Consider the following 19,324-nt stretch of genomic DNA (forward strand, 5'->3'; position numbering starts at 1 on the left):
GAGCAGTGTGGTTTTCCCTTCCCTTTGCACAGGTGCTCAAGAGAAGGGCTACAGCTGCTTAGGAAAGGAGAGAATGCCTGTGGGGATGCTAAGCAGCTGAGGAGCAGGACTACTAGTTGTTTCACTGCTACATGTGCTTCCCCCATGTTTGTTGCATCCACCTGCTGTCTTATCTGTCACTTATATTCAAGCTCTCCAGGGCAATGACCATCTTGATTATGTTTGCACAGTGCCTAGCACAATCAGGCCCTGATCTCAGAATGCCACTGCTACATGCTGCTGCAATAAAAATAAACCATACCCAAGAGCAGAAGATTGGGTGGACCCTCACTCTTTTCTTTTCTGTTTGTTGACATTTTGCTCTGTTCTGAAGACTTACCATTCAAGGTACAGAGACCTCCTCTTCCCATCCTCAACAGATACAAGCCACAAGCCTCCCCTTCCTCCCCAAAAGAGGGCACAACATAAGAGACTCCACTGCAATTTCTTGGTTCTTGAATATGTATTTTTTTACTGAAAAATCATTCATAAATTAAATACAAAAATGTACAAACACATGGGTAAATAAATGTAATGATACAAAGGATTGCTCTGCTGAAAAAAGTGTGCGTGTGTGTGTGTGTGTGTGTGTGTGTCTTAAAACACTACATTTCAGTGCAAACATGTACCCTGGCACCTCTTAAAATCATAAGAGTATGTTCAAAAGCCATGATGGTGAACGGATACTACCTATGGTTTAACTCCACCTCAGACGGTGGGTGACTAGAAGTATGTGACTCTTGCTCAGTTGGTAAATTCGTTATAGAAGAAGAGGATCTTTAAAAAAATAATGAACTTTAAATAAATATTTTAGCAAATAAAACCCCACATGGCTTGTAAAAAAAAAAAAAAAAAAAAAAAAAAAAAATCAGCATTGAACATGCCCTGACTCCCAGCAAGGTTAGTAGACAATGTTGACATACAAGGGGTGCACAAGTGGCCTTGTTGAATTTCAGCTGCCAGAATACGTACAATTCTTTTTACTATGAGAATTTTTACACCATAACAGCACATGCGCTTGACAAAGTGTTTTAACAATTACATTTCTACACAATATTTGACTTAGCTGATAAGATTAACAGTGCACATTTTAAGATATTCCACATTTTAGAGAGAGGGAAAAACTCAACCTGATTGACAAAAAAAATGCAAAGAGTGACATTGATTAGCTGTGAAACGGGCACTTTCAGGCCAACCTTAAATGAGTACATTTCTGAGTAGAGGTAATGCCTTTTTTGTTCAAAACATAGGGTGTAAGAGATGGTAAATATACATTAAAGACTGAGGATTCAAACTAAAATACAGTAACATCTACTCACACATGCATTCACAAGTCCTGTGGTGGTGAATTTAGACCATTTGAAATACATTCCTTATTTGAAGCACCATTAAAGACATCAGTTGCTAGCAACATTTCAAGATTAAAGAAATGAGGGGGAGAGTAAAGGTTCAGCATTTGAAAAGGATCCACAAGAATTACAGAGATCAAGAATCAGAAGCAAGAGAGTCTTTATTGCTATATGTGCCATAAAAAAAAAAAAACAAAAAAAAACTATAAATAACCTTCAAGAAACAATTTTAAAGCACATGTATTCCAAGACTTTAAACCTAAATTACAAACTTAGCAGCACTTTCAAGGGCAGATGAACTGTCTTTTCATGCAGGCTGATAAGATCTACACAACAAGAACTCCATGTTTTCTAAACCAAAGTTATTCTCAAGAGACAAAAAAGAGTCCTGGTCAATCACACCCACAGCAGATGTGTATGGGGATCATATGTCCATGGAACCAAGAAAATAATGTAAACCATAAGAGTTAAGGAAACAGAAGGCAAACAATTCAATAAAAGAAAGTTAAAGTACTTCTGAGCTTAAATACTCACAATCTCTTTATATAGATATATAAAAAAGCAACCCAAAGCACTTTTACCATATAGAAGTCGAGTAAAAGTGAGTTTGTACATACTGTATAAGTGATGGATTGGTTTTAAACCAGAAAAAAACAACCCTAAAACAGGCACAACCCAAGGAGAACAGGTCAGAAAAAAACCTAAATCTGTAAAACTGGATGGGGACAACCACCAAGCACTTCAGTTTTGGATACTCATGTTTTCCTGAACTAATTAGAATGCCCTTCATTTTTTTCTCATTATGATTTTACATCTGTGGATAAATCTAGCTCACTATTTGTACTTGTGGAATGCATTCCCTGGCTAAGGATTATAACCAAGGGTTCTACCTACAGTTAGAATGTATATTAGTTCAGTGTTCTGTTCAATTTACACAATAAATATATCAAAATATTTCATGAAACAAAAATGTTACATTAGAGGAATCACTGTAGAACGTTGTTAATTCAAGGGCAGATTTAATAAACTGCAGCTGACTGCCCAAAACTAAAGACAGTGACTGAGGAGGGAAGGTAAGATTTTTGCATGGAAACCACACAGGCCTACTGGTGAAATTTGGAGGGGAGAGGGGGAGAGAGAAGAGGAGGAGGGATGTGTTTGAATAAGTCTAGAATCTAAGCTTGCACTTGCCACCACTGTGGTATAGAGGGTAATGGGCAATGAAAACCCAACAGGAATAAAATGGGAAAACTCCATATGAACTATAATTTACACATTATCTACCACACAATGATATGAGCTGGATATTTGTTCTTTCATGAAGTTTCCCTTCTCCCTCCCTTCTCCCAAAAAGCCCCCCGCCATTTCCATAGTATGCAATGATGTGGCTCCATATTTCTGAACCCCGACATCCTACCAACTAAGGCCCCTATCCTGTAAACACCTATGCTTAACTTTACATCACGGGGACTACTCACATGAGTAGAGGGACTTGCTCAGGAGTAAAGTTACCTACGTGTTTGCAGGATTGGGGCCTAAATGAGTGACCTTAATATGTAAACCTTTAGCTTGAGTTTTAATTGTAAAAGAAAATAAAAAGGCATTTTACACAGCTTATTTACACTTACACTTCTTTAAGAAGCGATTCTGTGGTATATACTTCAAGCAGGTCATTAAAAAAAACCCACACAAATGTAGAAGAATGGTATCATCTTAAGTTTCATTTGATCTCCTATTAGGGCAGTTGCCTACTGGGTTGCTTCTGGCATCCAAACTCAAGAAGCCAACAGAGTCATTCAGCCAAACTGGTTCTGTGAGACGAAAGCACGTCAGATCACTGTTGTGATATTGAGATTGTTGGAGGAGACGGAATGCAGAGACGAGAGCAGCAGGTCACACCATCGTTCATAAAACCAGAAAGCGAGCGAAGTCCCCGAGCTTGTTGCACAAACAATCGGACTGGACCAGACGATTTGGGCGTGCACTTTCAATTTTATTCTTCGAAATACTGTGATCCTTCATTAGACAATGTGTTTCTTGTCCTTGGTAACTCTATAAAAGAATGTCTAATGTGTTGCTTTCTTGGTGAAGGGCAAAGCAAACTTATTAACTCCTCTCAGTATTCGTTTACCAGAGCCAGCTCTGGTGTCAGGTTAACAGTTATGTTTTTATACAAGGCGTCATATGTAATGTTTGGAAAGTAGTTCAAGTTACTGAGACCATCCAGGACTTGCCTCTCTTTTGACTTCCTCAGCAACGCATACCTGTTTAAAGAGAACAAAAGATGGATGTATCCACTCCCACACTGCTCAAGGCTGCAGAAATTTAGGCTAAGAGCTATTACACGCAGTCCCAACAACAAGAACAAGAAAAAACGAACATGAGAAAATCCTCCTGAGCACAGACCCCTTAAGATAGATGTATAAGAGACAACTCCAGCATTTAGACACGTAAATATTTAATACACTTTGCAGAAATAAAATTTTGATCCACTGTCTGGAGTGATGCATAGCACAGACCAGAATCAGATCAGTATTATTTTTCTAGGCTAGTATGTTTTGTGTGTGTCCAGCCAGCACAGTTTGTCAAACTGACAATATGCACAGAAATAAGAATTGGTAACTTCCTTCCCAAAAACGGTAGATCATGAGGACACAAAGCAGCTGAATGACTCCAGGTGTTTTCTGCATGCCCCTATACAAAAATAAGACATGGCCTTCATCCCACAGAACTTACCATCTAAGTGAGACAGAGCAAACGGGGGGGGGGAGGAGGGAAGAGAGGGGGAAGGGAAGATGACAAAATAAAGCCACTCACAAGAGCAGGAGCAAACAGCATTGGACTAGTGGCGGGCAGAAGCCAGAAGAACTGAATTTGAGGAGGGGGAAAGCAAAGGTTCTTGGCACCTCATTTCAGGGTTGGGGGTAGCATGGAAGAGAGTCACAAAGGTACAAGAGACAGCATAGGGTGTGAGAAGAAACAGATGGAAACATACAGGCAGGGTAGGTTCTTTGGTACTTGCACAGCCCTCATTACTGTAGTATCTACGTGTTTCACAATCTTTTAATGCTTTTCCAAAGGGGCGGTTAAAGTAGAGCACGAAGACTTTGAACTCGGCTCAGTGAAATATTAAATCAGTACAGGAACATGGAGGTGAAGTAGTTAATGTTACAGGAGCAGCAGGAAGAGCTTTATCTGGAGCACACTGGATAGATTGAAGAGGGGGAAGGAGTGAGTCCAGAATGGAGGAGATTACAGTAGCCCAAGCAGGAGAAAAACAGTGGCATAAGATAGAGTTTTAGCAGTGGGGATGGAAAGGACACAGCAGAGGGAGAAGTAGCAGTGAAGATCTGGCAAGAGATTGGGTGTGGGGAAATTGATAATCAGCTCAAGGTTTGAGTGAACAGACTGAGTGCGTCAGTCAGGACAATGTACGGGGAAGTGAAGTTCCATTTGATCAATTAAAGTCTGAGAAATAGTGGGATCCAGGAGGAAATGTGAGGAGGCTGGAGGTTCATCAGCACAGGGCTCTGACATTACAGGAGCAGTCGGGCAAAGCTGTTTACACCAGTGACATCAATGTAAAGCAAGGCTAAGTTGCACCGGGGCAAATACCAGCTTTGGCCCATCTACGCTAGGGAGCACCCTCGAGTAAATACACTGGTGGCTCTAACCAGACCCCATACTGGACAAAGCCCTAGTCTACAGAAAAAAGGGAATAAAGGAGTTAGTTCAAAGCCTTTGAACTGAGTCAGGTAGGCCTGTCACTGTAAGCTTTACAGTCAGCAGTGGGCTACGATGTTATGCTCGGATGTGTAATACCTCCAACTAGCAAGGTGAATGGCTTAAAAAAAAATAATCAGACTGCTTCAAAACCCTCTGAAACATACTATCTCCTCAACGCTCCTCAAGTGACTGTTGCCAAATAAGTGACAGCAGTTCACTGGATGCACGCTGACCATCAGCCTACAAAATTCCAGATCTGATGAAACAAAGGAGGCAAATCTAAAGCTCTCATTTCCACTGCACTGTAAAGCCCTTTGATGCTTTAGAGAAACTGAACAATTGTGACATTTTCCCCTGAAACTGACGTCCTTGGTTCAGCTACAGAGAATTGAAATGGTAGAAACTTATTTTCCTCACCATAATCTGTTTGGTAGCAAAATGAAAGCTAGATATAGAGAGGAAAAAGATTTTTCTCTCTATCAAATGGAAGCTCGGAGAACAGGAAAGTTGATGCTGGAAAGAGGCCCAGAGCTTAATGAACTGCTGGTTCATTCCCTGCTTGAATTTGCAGTTAATTCAAAAAGTATTAGCAGGGTGAGCTTTGAGTTTCTCTTCTAGAGCTCTCCTAGCAGTTCCTGTTCTGGTATTCGTAGTGATAACACAATTTATAGCTAATTGCCATTCTAAACAAACAGTTGTAGCTTGTGAGGTGTTGAGTCATGTAATTGTTCACAAATAAAACATTCCCACTGGTTCTGTTAAACAAGCTCTTTCGTACCACTGCATACTGCTCGCTCATACGCCTCCTGGGGCTCCTCTGGAAAACAGGGACAGCACCTGTGCATTTATGCTTCCAGAAACAGCTCTCTGGGCCCTGCTGGAATGCCAATCCTGATACACAATCTAACTCTTCACAGCCTCTTGAACAGGAACAAAACCTAATGATGTGGAGCTTTTCCCGGTGACTCAGCACACTGTATCACCTAGACTATAAGCTGTGTGGAGCAAGGCACTCTTTTGTTACTTCTCTTTACAGTCCTAGCATAATGGAGCCCCGATTGGCATTCCTAGACACTACTGTACAATAAAAATAAAAATCAGAGTTAGCTGGATGCAAAATCTTGCTCACTTTAAAATTATGGCAAAATCTATTTTCTCCTATTGCAGCTGTGTTTTACTCTAGCAAAATGAAAAAGGAAGCCGATTGAGGTGTTCTTTCACCTCAAACAAAAATGGAGCAAAACGGTTATGAAGCACATGACACAGACATATTGCTTTTGCAATGGAAGCTACCTGCATGATGCAAATATAAGAGAGTTTGAAATCCCTCATAAACAAGGTCTAATAGAAACAGGGACAGAGGTTGTTATAGTAACTATAACACCCAAGGCTGTGGATTCTGCTACCATCCCTCTTGCAGGCTAAAGAGGGCTGGCCTGGTTCTAGGTTTGGAAGAGAACCTTTAAGGAAAACACACATTGCTTCAGTACGTGGTGCTGACTACTCCACGAGAGGCTCACTTTCTACAGAGTACAGAGTCAGGGCTGCAGCTTGTTACCAAAAGGTTCTATGCTGCTGAAACTCTTTTGGAAAAGCAACAACCACTAAAGAGGACCTTAGAATAAAGAGTCCAGGGTATTAACCATGCCAGTTTAGGTTATTACATCCTGCCTCCCTGCAGTTCTGATTATTCCCTTCCTGTCCTAAGACTGTTGTGAACAAATTCTGTGCATTGCTTGACAGCTGCCACATATCACCCTGGAGGTAAATGAAGTGAGTCTCTTATACAGTATGAATGCTAATTTGTGAAGTGCTTTAGTATACAACATTAGAACATCCGAGCTGCCATATGGGGTCAGACCATGGTCCATTTTGCCCAGCATCCTGTCTCTGACAGTGGCCTATACCAAAGCTTCACAGGGAGTGTACCAAACAGGGCTGCATCGCTCCAAAATTGCCCTGTCTACCAAACCCAGCTTCTGGTAGTCAGAGGCTTAGGGTCACCCCAAGCATAGGGTTGTCCCCCTGACCATCTTGGTTAACAGTTATTGATGGATCTATCCTCCATAAACTTACCACCCAGTTCTTTTTTGAACCCAGTTAAACTTTTGGCCCTCACAACATCCCGTGGCAATGAGTTCTACAGGTTAGTGTGAAATAGTTGTGTGAAAAAGTACTTCCTCTTGTTTGTATTAAACCTGCAACCTATTAATTTAATCAGGTGACCCCTGGTTTTTCCTATTGTGTGAAAAGGTAAATAACACTTCTCAATTCACTTTCTCCACACCAGTTAAGATTTTATAGCTCTGTCATAACCCCCCTTAGTCATCTCTTTTCTAAGCTGAACAGCCCCAGTCGTCTTACTCTCATTTCGTATGGAATCTGTTCCATACCCTTGATCATTTTTGCCACCTTTCTTAATTTTTTCCAGTTTCACTATACCCTTTTTGAGATGTGGTAACCAGAACTGGACTCAGTATTCAAGGTGTGGGCACGTCATGGATTTATATAGTGGCATGATGATTTGGGGATCCTTCCGAATTAAACATAAATCTTCAATAATAGAAATCTCACTTGCCTTCCCAGGAACTGGACTTCGCCTCGATGATGGTGTGGAATTGACTTGTATTTCCCTGTGACTCCTCTTGGTCGAGTCACTGAGTAGCCTGCATACTGCACCCTGTATTATAAAGATAAGACTGACTGTTGCATTTGCTCCAAATTCAATACTCGCCAAGGCTGAACAATCATGAGCCACAACAGACTCGTCGTCTGTAGTAAGTACAGGTTTCCATTAGCTAGCTAAATAAAGGGAGAAGATTTCAACCAGTTCAGGCTTTGGACAAACTAAGCTACTTTCAGTACATTAAATTTTAATTGAGTAGTCAAATTGATCCTCAGATAAACATCAACATGAGAAATAATGCCCAAGGCCAACAATTTCACAAAGTTACCTATGGCAAGAACTAGACTTCCTCATTTTCTGTTAGTTACGAGCTTCCAATCCAATTTGCTTTAGTAGAATGGAATCAAACCTCAATCTATCCATTTATCAGGATACCCTAGAGGGCGTGATCATCTCTCCCCCTTCCCTCATGTGAAGAGGGCATGGAATAGCTCCACAGCCAATCCACACTGCCTGGGGTGGGGAGGGGCAGCTTCTTCACATGTTGTGTAAAACCCGTCTCCAGGCGATTGCAAAGCTGCTCAACCAAATTAAGGCTTTCAGGGGGCAGGCTTAGAGCCAGGTCACAGCAGCAGATAAAATACCCATGCTTTATTTCACTCAGAACACGGCAGGCAGAGCCCCGAGGAGTGTTCACTGCCAAGAAGCTGGATGCATGCACTGTATGCCTGAAGAAATATATCCCCAACCTGTGTGGCAGCACATTCCTGTACCAGGCCAGCCACTACTGTATTATCAACGATGGCAGTTTGTACAACATGCATCAGGTGTTACGAGTTAGATGCTGTTACAAGAACTCAATGAACAGAAGAGTTACACCATAGGAAAGTCTGAATGGAAGTCTGTCCATCCCCCTAGCCTTTGGGAAGTGGACTCAAGCCACGACACCACATCAGTACCTGTTCCAAAGATCGTCATCCTCTCCGCCCCAGCCCCAGAACGCATTAGGAAAGCCATTGATTTTCCGAAACTGTTCCACTGTTAAGCCACTCACTCCACCAAAGAACTCATTATAAGGGAGCCTAAATAAAAGAAAGTGCATTAGTCACAACAGGTGTGAACAGTGTTCTCAGGTCAGGGCTGATGCAATTGCCTGCTCACAGACTGTCAGAGCAGCCATTCTCCTGGATGCAGCTGAATTAAGCCTTGAGCTATTGGGAGGTTTGCCTCTATTTCTGCTATGTTTACTTGCACAAAACCTGGAAACCAAACTGAAAATAATATCTAGCTATTGGCTTTTTATCCATTATTGCATGAAGGGGGAATATAGTTCCTTACAGATACATATATTTATCCAGCTTGGCTGCAAAGTGTCTTGGCATCTGTCCACATCCATAATAGTTACGGTCATTTTCTGGTATATGGTCCACATCATGAAAGATCAGACAATCCCAGTCCAAGTCCTTCATTGCTTCCCGAAAGCCAATATTGAAGAGCATGGCACGGTTAAATGGTTGGTTACCAGCCTAGGAAATAGAGTTATTTCTCAGAAGAAGCTCAATATACACATTACATACATACACATACACATACACATACACATACACATACACATACACATACACATACACATACACATACACATACACACACACACACACACACACTATAAGTACACGTTTGGAAGTCAGTCACTCTTTTCATGGCCTCCTACACAAACTCAAGAGGGGGAAAAAAAAAAACCCTTAAATTCCTGCTTTTGTAACCCTCTTGCCCTGGTTTAACAATAGATATATGTGCTAAACAAACCTCATTTATTTTAAATACACTTTAATTTCCCAGAAGCTTTCAGAAAGTGCCTGTGTCCAACATAGCATTCAGGTGAATGGCATATTATGAGAAGCTAGGTATTGTACACACATCGACGTTATGCAGTAACCTTTGAAAGCTTATGATATGTACTCTGCCTGATAAACAAAAACACACAGGACACACTTTGGAGAGTGGAATTTATTGTGCAATAACTGGGAGCAGAAGGCAGTAAATAGCCTTTTATATATGGGATGCATTGGGCAGCAAATCAGTCTCGCAATAGCAAGTTTCATGTTCCAGTGGTTATTCCCACAGGTGAAGGCTTAGCCTGGAAAAATACATTGCATATACATGGGAAGTGACTCACTTGCTCAATGACATAAAACGCGAACTGTAAACGTTGGCGCTGTAGCATTGGAATAAGGTGCCTAAAGAGAACTGGAAGATGCTCATAACGATTGCGGAATGGTATCAGGATTGCCACCTAAGAGATAGAAGACATCAGGTAGTTATTAGATCTGGAAACCAGCTTTCACTTTGGCAGCCCACAAACCTACAGCTCAGGGCACTGGGTGTGCCTGAAGCCATGTGTATGGGTGTTTATAATCACAGGACCATAGACAGTGTTGATGGAAAAGGACTAACAGATCTAACCCATTTCCTGGGGCTGCCATGAAGGATTATTTTATAGTGCAACATACAACATGGAGCACACAATTGTGTGTTGGCCATTCACTCTCCTTTACTTTGTGCATTTCAGTAACTCTAGCTTTTTAAAATAGATACTACTTTGAGAGATTAAGTTTCTTTCAAATATTAACTAAATTTCATGCTGGGTCAGGGGAGAGAGACTGACTGCACTGGAGACTTAAATCCTCTACCAACTGCATAGGTAGAGCACGATTCTCTTACACCATGCTGTTAATGCATTTCCCCACTCACAAGCAGGGAACCCTTCTAGCAAAGAAATTCATGGTCTCCAAGGTCCATGTTACCCTTGGTCTTTCTGGGCTAATTCTTGCTCAAAACCAGAGGTAATTTTGGTGATCTGGATACCTATCAGTTAGAAACTAATTCATTACACAAACCACTAAACAGCCATCTGCACGCAACACATTTCAGACCTATCAGCTGATCTGGATTTGAACAGTTACAGAGCTGACAGGCTCCACATCCCATTAGCAACATACACCCCTCTCCAAAACTTTCTTCTAAAAGAAATGAAGTGCTGACACATCTGTCACTAGGTAACAGGCTCCTGAAGCTACGGGTTATTAGAGGACTGCTGTAGCCAGACAAGAAATAGCTATGTTACAGGCAGCCCTACATTATCTGTGATGCAACTAAAGATATTTTTCTTTAGAATGGCAAAATGTAACCATAGCCCAGTTCTTGCCAATACCATTGTTTGTACTCCTTTGTACTGAACAAAGGCATCCCATTTTAATGCAGCTTGTGGCTGTTTTGAGGCTACATTTACCTTCCAGCGAGGCAGGCAGTCATCAGGTTTCCAATGGCCTCCTAGCTTGATGCCCGGGTCTTTAGAGAATAATTGATGGATATCCTCCATTCTGATTTCACTCATATTTACATCAATTGGGCCCTCTGTGTACACAATGGAAAGAAGAGGTCAATATTCCAGTCCCAGCAAGAGAAGGTGCATCTCCGGCTTCTCACATATTTCGGTCTCATGGTCCTACATCATCAGTGTGCATGCTTCTGCCCACTTCACTTTTCATACACTTTTATTACTAGGGCTGATTGCAAAATGGGTCTTTTCCTGTCAAGTATCAAAAAACTGCCACAGTACCTCATGATCTCATTCTCCTTTATAGGTTGGGCTCCCTAGTCAGACTACATCTCCCATGATGCATCAGGGTCTTCCCTCTTGTAGAGAGGCAGTGCATCATGGGAAACTTTGGTTGTGATGCATAATAGGAGTTATTGTCTGGCCAGGGAGCCCAGCCTTTAGAAGAGAATGGGAGGATAAGGCACTGCAGCATTTCCAAATCAAAATAATGAGATTCAATGAAGAAAAAAAAAAATTGATCTTCAGCAGAAAGTCTTCTCATAGGAAAGTTTCGTTTCATCAAAAGCCAATTTTCAATTTAAAACAGTTGACAAAATTTTTCTAGTTTCTTCTTTCCTCACTAGCATTTGGATTCCCAACACTCCACCTTAGTCACTATTTTCTGACCATAGCTCAAGGAAGAGACACTTTCCCAATTAAATTCAAACTAGGATTTTTAGAGGATAGTTTGGTGGTCCAAATCATTGTATTCCATTGCTCGGTTTCTGGGACAAGTCCAGGTTGGCAAATATTGCAGTAACCCCTGTGAAGAAGTAAGGAGCAAGCACTTCTATCATTCCCTTAAAAAAAAAAAAAAAAGGGTGTCTCAGAGATTGATTCGCTTTGGGAGTCTGGTAAAAGTGATTTACAGCATTTGTGCTTGCAGAACAACATTTCTGCTCATTCCCCACCCTCCTAACATAGCTAAATAAAAGAAGATGCAGTGCATAAGTCAGGAGGTAGAAAAACGGTACTAGAACACACCATCCAAAAACATGCAGGAACAGACAAGGACTCTGGAGCAGTTAGGCAAAGCAGTGAAGATCTCCCAGAAACCCACATGTGGAGATATGAGGATATTCTAGTTATCAGCATAGCTGCCGAATTCCCAAAGACTGCAATGTACACCACACTGGGATGGTGCAGTACCTGTAATAAAACAGTACACTTTTCCTACCTCCTCCCACTCCCACAGGAAACAGGTTTTATAGGTTGTAACCTGGAAGGAGGGGGCAGCATGGAGATGGAGGATAGGGAGGGGAGGAAGATAACGAGTCACAGCACTACTCACTCATAGAAGGGAGTCTCTCGGGACAGGTATGGTTTGGAAAGTAGGTAAAATCTTCAGGAAGAAAAGTTGTGGTTTGCAGAAAGGTTTCACTGTGGTTCAAATCAAGAGGATAATCTAGGGAGGGGAAAAGAAAAAGCTACTTGAGCTATAGGTTTTTCCATTCTCTAATATTCTATTACTAACAAAGCCATTTAGTATCAGAGGGGTAGTAGCCATGTTAGTCTGGATCTGTAAAAAGCAACAGAGTCCTGTGGCACCTTTAAGACTAACAGATGTATTGGAGCATAAGCTTTCGTGGGTGAATGCCATGCATCCGACAAAGTGGGCATTCACCCACGAAAGCTTATGCTCTAATACATCTGTTAGTCTTAAAGGTGCCACAGGACTCTCTGTTGCTTTTTACAAAGCCATTTAGCTGACTATTTCACAACTACAGTGTATTGATGGAACTTCAGCTACAATGAACTGCAGGCATTTCCACACAGCTTTATTCCTTGATAGGTCATGATCAGACTACAGTTTCTCGGCCTGGCCATTTCAACAGACAGCGTGCACATGGCAACAGGTGGACATTTAGGAACTGTCCCAACATTTCTGCTAGGCAGAACTGCTGAGGCTGAAAGGACCACAAGAGAGGCATATGGGCCAAGTTATGCAGAAGGTTAGATTAGACTATCATAATGATCCCTTCCGGTTTTGCAACCTATGAATTATTTGAGTTGCATCTTTTCTTATTAGAAAAGATCAGACTGAAGTAGAAGGTTGGGTGAAGGAGAAGAAAGCATTGCTTGGATCACTTTCCTAAGGGCACACATGCCAACTCCATCTCCAGATCTATCCTCCAAGCCTGGCAACTTCTTTCATGAATGAAAGGTTGCATATCTTGCATAATTTTACCTCTCGTTCTCTTAATGTACCGCTTTAATAAAAAAAAAAAATCCAATGTTAGGTGCAGCCTTTTATTCAGTTAACTAAAAATAAAGAGCAAGTGAGGCTGACACTTCAGCAGGCCATGAATGTATCTGAAGAGCATGTTTCTCCAAAGCAGCTCTCTTATTTCTCAGTTAAGCGTAAACACATTTATCACTTTGTGAGTTTCATTTATTTTAAAAAGGTTCTGGGCCTCCAGGAAGTGTATTTCTGTTTTCTACAGACAATGCATGCTCCATTCTTTTACAAAGTGTTTCACAAATAGCCACTTTAGGCAACTGCTGAGATCAAAGGGGAAGTTATAATTGCTTTCAAACATTAGGAGAAGCTTTTAAATTAGCTGTACCAAACAAGACCCCTAAATCACAATACTGTACCTCTCATAAATTAAGGGTTTGAGGACCAAGACATTCTCTGCAGAATCTGCCTTTTGAGTCAAATGTCATCTCACTTTACAAAAGGGGAAAAAGCCAGGGGACTGGGTTTTATGCCTGCCTCCTTGGAGCTGGCTGGGGACGAGGAGTGAGTGCAGACGTGGGTGACTGGCTCACTGCCCCCCAAAATGGACCCGGCTGAGGGGTCCTGTTCTCTGTACCTACAAGCTCTGTTTTAGACAGTGTTCATGTCATCTAATAAACCTCTGTTTTACTGGCTGGCTAAGAGTCACGTCTGACTGCGAAGTTGGGGTGCAGGACCCTCTGGCTTCCCCAGGACCCTGCCTGGGCAGACTCGCTGTGGGAAGCGCATGGAGGGGCAGAGGATGCTGAATGCTCCAAGGTCAGATCCAGGAAGGTGGAAGCCGTGTGAGCTTCTTGCCCTGAAGAGAGTTCCCCACTTAGAGTTATGGACAAGTCATTTAACACCTCTTTGCCTAACTCGGAGGAAACAAATTGTGTTAAGTACCGTGCAAAGAGAACAAAAAGGACAGTTCCTGTCCCAAAGAGTTTACAGTTTAAACCGAGGCCATACAATACATTGCACATATCATTACATTGTATGATCTGTGAACATCACATGGCCAGAACTGATATTCTTGCTGGACACAATCAGTCTGGATAACTATTTTATAACTCAGGGTTTTTTTAATTTAATTTGTTTTTTAAAATAAACCCCAATTGAAATTAACAACCTGTGTTAATACCTAAATGATAATCTATTAAAATTAAATAAATGATTATCATGCTGAGTCAATGAACCCTCAAATTTTTATGAATTAAAGGGAGCTGCTTTTTTAAAAAAATTATACACAAAAATCGAGGGGAAAACAATTTTTTATGTCAACTCAAGCCTTAAATAACATCTTCGTGCTAAGCCCCACATTAAGTACCTATATTCTTTTCAGTCATTATAATGGAGCAAACACTGGTATTTACATTTTTCCAAAGCAAGTGCTTTGTGGAAAAAGCTGTTGCCTTAATTACTTTTGGTTCAGTCAAGCTAGCAAGTGTAGCAAGACTATTTTCTTCATTTGGACTATTTCATCTAAAGTTGAAAAACCAACTGGGAATTGAAAAAGCAGGAAAGCTTATTTTCTTCTCCCAATCCATGAATAAAAACCAGGTGGGCAAGGATGAAATCTACCATTTTTTAGAATTAGGAGGTGATGGGGGCCAGATTTATGAAGATATTTAAGCACGTAAAAATGCAGATAGATGCAAACTTGAATTTTCAAAAGAAAATAAGGAAGTTAGGTGCTTAACTCCCATTGGTTTCAACTTTATTGATTTAAATGAGAGAGTTAGGTACCTCATCTGCTTAAGTGCTTTTGAAAATCCCATGAGGCCTATCTGTATCTTTAGGCACCTAAATACTTTGAAAATCTGGCCCATGGTGACCAGAAACATTTATTAAATCCGCTTTAAATACAAAATGTGCTTTGATGCACTTTTCCCCCTTTCTGTATACTGTATATTTAAGGTAGTTTATTTAACTAAAAACAGTTTTAAAATTCTCTTTTTGTACATTTACTTGAATTTCAATTTCTACCCAAATGCAACTTGACACAAATCCAGAGGGGAAAAAATGTAGTAAAGAATAAATTTATTAGTAAAAATTATTTTTACATACCTTGTTCACTAAGAACCTGAATAAGTGTTTAAGCTATATAATTGCTTAAATACCTATAGATGTAGTCTAACCACCTTCTAGCAAAACAAAAGTACCTACTTAATTGTAAAAGATATATTTGGTTTCAAAACAACATGTTTTAATGGTTACACCAAACAAAGAAAACAAACTTTTCTTTAGAAAAGTAAAGTACAAATGCAAAACAAGATTAAAAATCAATTATTTAAATCAAAGTTTCCTGCTTGCTGATTTAGATCATGCTTAAAATGGGTGATTAAAATAACTTTGAATAAAATCAATCCATCCTGCACTAAATTAAACTACAATTCACCATTTCAATATTTCAGGTTCCTTCCTCTCACTACTATATGGCATTCCCGTGCAATTAGCTCAGTTTATCAGAGCGAGTAGTAATTGCACAGTCTTATTCAAAACTAGAAAGTGAAAGAGGCCAAGATGGAATTGCAAATAAACACTGACAGCCCAGGGCATATTATTAGAGTCTAAATGAGCCAATTTATCTTGGACACTTGTTATTGCTATGACAAAACAAATTCCCATTAAAATTACACTGGTAGTACACCCTCTATATCAGGGGTGGCCAAACTGTGGCTCGTGAGCCACATGCAGCTCTTTTACTGTTAAAGTGCAGCTCGCTGAGCCCCCCACAGCCCTCCCATTCTGCACCTATCAGATTAGAGGTGGGGAAGAAGCTTGGGACCTCTACCTTGCAGCGGGGTGGTGGAGTAAGGGCTTCTGCCCAGTGGGAAGGGGGGGGGGGGGTCTTGGACAAAGACACTGACTTTCCAAACTGCTGGGGGTGCTCAACCCCCAGCTCTGCCCCAGGCTGTGCCCCCACTCCACCCCTTCCCCCAAGGCCCAACCTGATCCCTTCCTGCCCAGTTCTCCCCCTCCCCAGAGTGTGCCATGTCCTCACTCCTCCCTCCCAGAGCCTACTGAACATTGAAACAGCTGATTGTGGCAGGAGGGGGGGGTGCTGATCTGTGGGGCCTGCTGGCGAGTGGGAGGCACTGAGGGGATGGGGGGAGCTGCCGGTAGGTGCTCAGCATCCATCCTTTTTTCTCCACACCTGGAGCACCCACAGAGTCGGCACCGATGGTCTTTGGGCTTCTGCCCAGCGGGGTGCACCTGCCGGGGCTCGGGGCTTCACAGGAGCAGGGCTGAAGCCCCAAGCCCTGGCCCCCCGGCAGGTGTGTCCCGACTCTCAAACTTCTGAAGATTATCATATGCGGCTCAGAGGGTCACTAAGTTTGGCCACTCCTGCTCTATATCTTGCACCACTTTTCTCAGGTCTCTATAGACAGTATCTTGTACTGATGCATGAAGAGAGTCAACTCCTTTACTTTATGCCTGGAATGTGTAGCTATTGCCTTTGGTGTCTGACAAAATGCAAGAGGGAAGATAGTTGCTCTCCATCCACCCAACCCCTGTGCATCCAGATTCCCTCATATCCAGAACCTCCCACTGAGCCTCATCCCCCTCGCACTCGGAACCTCCCCTCCCCCCAATGAGCCCCACTCCCTCGAATCTGGACCACCCCGACGAGCCAGTCGGATCCCCACCTCACTGATCTCCAACTAGTTGCACCTGGATCCCCACCCCACTGAACCCCACTCCCTCAGCATCTGAACCCCTCCCACTGAGCTCCTTGCACCCAGACCCCCCTGCCGAGATCTATTCCCCCCCCACACACACACACACACACACATACAGACCTCCCCTGCTGAGCCTCAACCATTTTCACCTGGACCCCTTGCAGAGTCCCATTACCGTTGCACCCAGAACCCCCCCAACAAGCTCTTGTGCAACCAGAACCCCTCACTGAGCTGCCTGCACCCAGATTGCCCCACACAGAACCCTCTCAATCCACACCCAGATCCCCCCACACTAACCCCTCTACACTTGGATCCTGCCTTGTTGAGCCAGCCTGCCTGCACGGAGGGGCAGGGCCCTGAGGTGTTCTGGGGCAGGCCCTGTCCTTGCACTGTGTCAGGGTTGGGTGCAGTTTCATAGCTGAGTCCATGTCCCGGGGAGGGAGCTGCACAGTGATCTCCCACCTCTGTGCAGCCAGTGGCCTGTGCTCCCCAATGCCATGCTGGAGTCTCCACATTTATTTGACAAATAAAATTTGCAGAATTTTAAAATATTATGCACAGATTTTTTATGGGTTTTTTTGGGATGCAGAATGCCCTCAAGAGTAACAATATACCATATATGCCAGTAGTTTAACCTTTTTTAATCTGCGGACTCCTAAATTTTTGAATCTTAGAAATTCAACCTGTGGTCTGTGGACCCCTATTATAGAAGCCTATAATTGCTTAAATTGCTTAGACTGAAATACGACTGAATAGAATTCAACTATAAATGCTGCACATGCTTGGCATGGCATTTGGCAAATTTTGAGAAAAAAGGCACTAAACGGTGGGCTTCTATGGTGACAACAGTTCTGGGTTTTGATCTGTAGGTGGGGGTATTTACATGTTTTTCTGATTAATCAGAAAAACAATTCCTTTTCTGAAATCTGAAATTTTATTTTCATAGACACCTTTCGCAGACCCCTTAGACATGGTCTGCAGACCTCCAGGGGTCTGCAGACCACAGGCTGAAAATCACTGGTATACGCCACTGAACACAAACCAACCAGGTCTCCTGTTTAATAGCCAGCGCTGTGCCATGACCACACAAGGTATGTTAAAGCGCGGCAGCGCTTTAGTGTTGCCAGTGTAGACTAGCCCTGACACGTGAACAATCCCATTCATTTCAGTGGGTGGCAAACCAGACTTTCACAAACTGCAGGGCTCACAAACCAGGAGGGGCCCAAAGAACTAGCTGGGGAGGGGCACAACGGATGTATAAAAGAGATGTGCATGACTTTACCACCACATGGAGCAGTAGAGGAAGGAAGGGATTCAATTGGTTTCTTTTTCCTTAATGTGTGGGCTTAGCTTTCAGAAGTTAGATTAAAACAGATTTTTCCAATTTTCACATATTAAAATAGACTGAACTGAGTTGCCATATCCAGTGGAAATTCTAGTCTTTTAATCAGGTAGTGAAGACTAAGTATGTGGTGAGCTACCTGTTGCTTGGGTAATTTGTGAATGCATTAACAATCTAACTTTACGGTAGAAAAGCTTAAGCAAGGATGTGACCTATCAAACACCACAGCAACTCTCACTCCCTATTTACAAAGGGGAGGCAGAGTGAGTATCCTGGATTTTAGTCATAAAAGTAACATTTCTCTTGTAACACTCTTGACCCACTTGTTCTCCTAATGAAACCCAGTGACACAGCAGGGATTCATCCTCATGAGGTGTGGTGCTTATCTGAAACTCACTGTTATTCCAGCCTGATACTGCATAAAGGTAGGTCAAAACTTTCGCACAGTGACTCACTTGTTCTGTGTTAACACTGAAAGGAGCAGTTTCAGTTGGATAGTCTCTAAGGTGCCACAAGTCCTCCTGTTCTTCTTTTTGCGGATACAGACTAACACGGCTGCTACTCTGAAACCTGAAGTTGGACATCAGTTTGCCTAACTCTTAGTTTTAGAAAGAAATGCCTTCAGCGCTTCATTCTAAATGTAAATGGTTACTTATAAAGGGTTTGCTAGTATAGTTTATACCATTTCCTCCGAACAAAATAAGCTATAGAAACAAAGGGTTTTTTTGCCGCTATAACTAGGTCTATTTATAGTAGGCACAGCTAGGTTGGTCAGGCATGGGGGGTGTGTGCATGTGACCAAATTAGCTACGCTGGTAAAAGTCCTAAATTTGAATTCTTTATGTAGCTAGAAGAGCGACACACACTATATATTACCTAGACCAGTGGCCCCAAGTTTCTCCTCACTTACAAACTACTTGCTTACAAAATCAGACAAAAATACAAAAGTGTCACAG

At 42.1% G+C, this 19,324-nt stretch overlaps 1 protein-coding gene across 3 annotated transcripts in view; it reads right to left on the reverse strand.

Annotated features, from left to right (window-relative positions):
• Positions 1 to 483: 483 nt before the first annotated feature.
• B4GALT5 (beta-1,4-galactosyltransferase 5) overlaps positions 484 to 19,324 on the reverse strand; it is a 63,365-nt gene continuing 44,524 nt past the window's right edge. For all 3 annotated transcript variants that reach the window (XM_005286217.5, XM_005286219.5, XM_065565966.1), the window contains 7 exons: positions 12,414 to 12,527; positions 11,033 to 11,157; positions 9,920 to 10,036; positions 9,079 to 9,266; positions 8,700 to 8,822; positions 7,693 to 7,794; positions 484 to 3,652 (listed from right to left, as the gene is read on the reverse strand). In XM_005286217.5, the coding sequence (XP_005286274.1) occupies positions 3,505 to 3,652; positions 7,693 to 7,794; positions 8,700 to 8,822; positions 9,079 to 9,266; positions 9,920 to 10,036; positions 11,033 to 11,157; positions 12,414 to 12,527 (917 nt within the window). In that variant the 3' untranslated portion in view covers positions 484 to 3,504. The remainder of the gene's footprint in view (positions 3,653 to 7,692; positions 7,795 to 8,699; positions 8,823 to 9,078; positions 9,267 to 9,919; positions 10,037 to 11,032; positions 11,158 to 12,413; positions 12,528 to 19,324) is intronic.

The sequence above is a fragment of the Chrysemys picta genome, chromosome 13, assembly GCF_011386835.1.
Source record: "Chrysemys picta bellii isolate R12L10 chromosome 13, ASM1138683v2, whole genome shotgun sequence".
Taxonomy (NCBI): domain Eukaryota; kingdom Metazoa; phylum Chordata; order Testudines; family Emydidae; genus Chrysemys; species Chrysemys picta.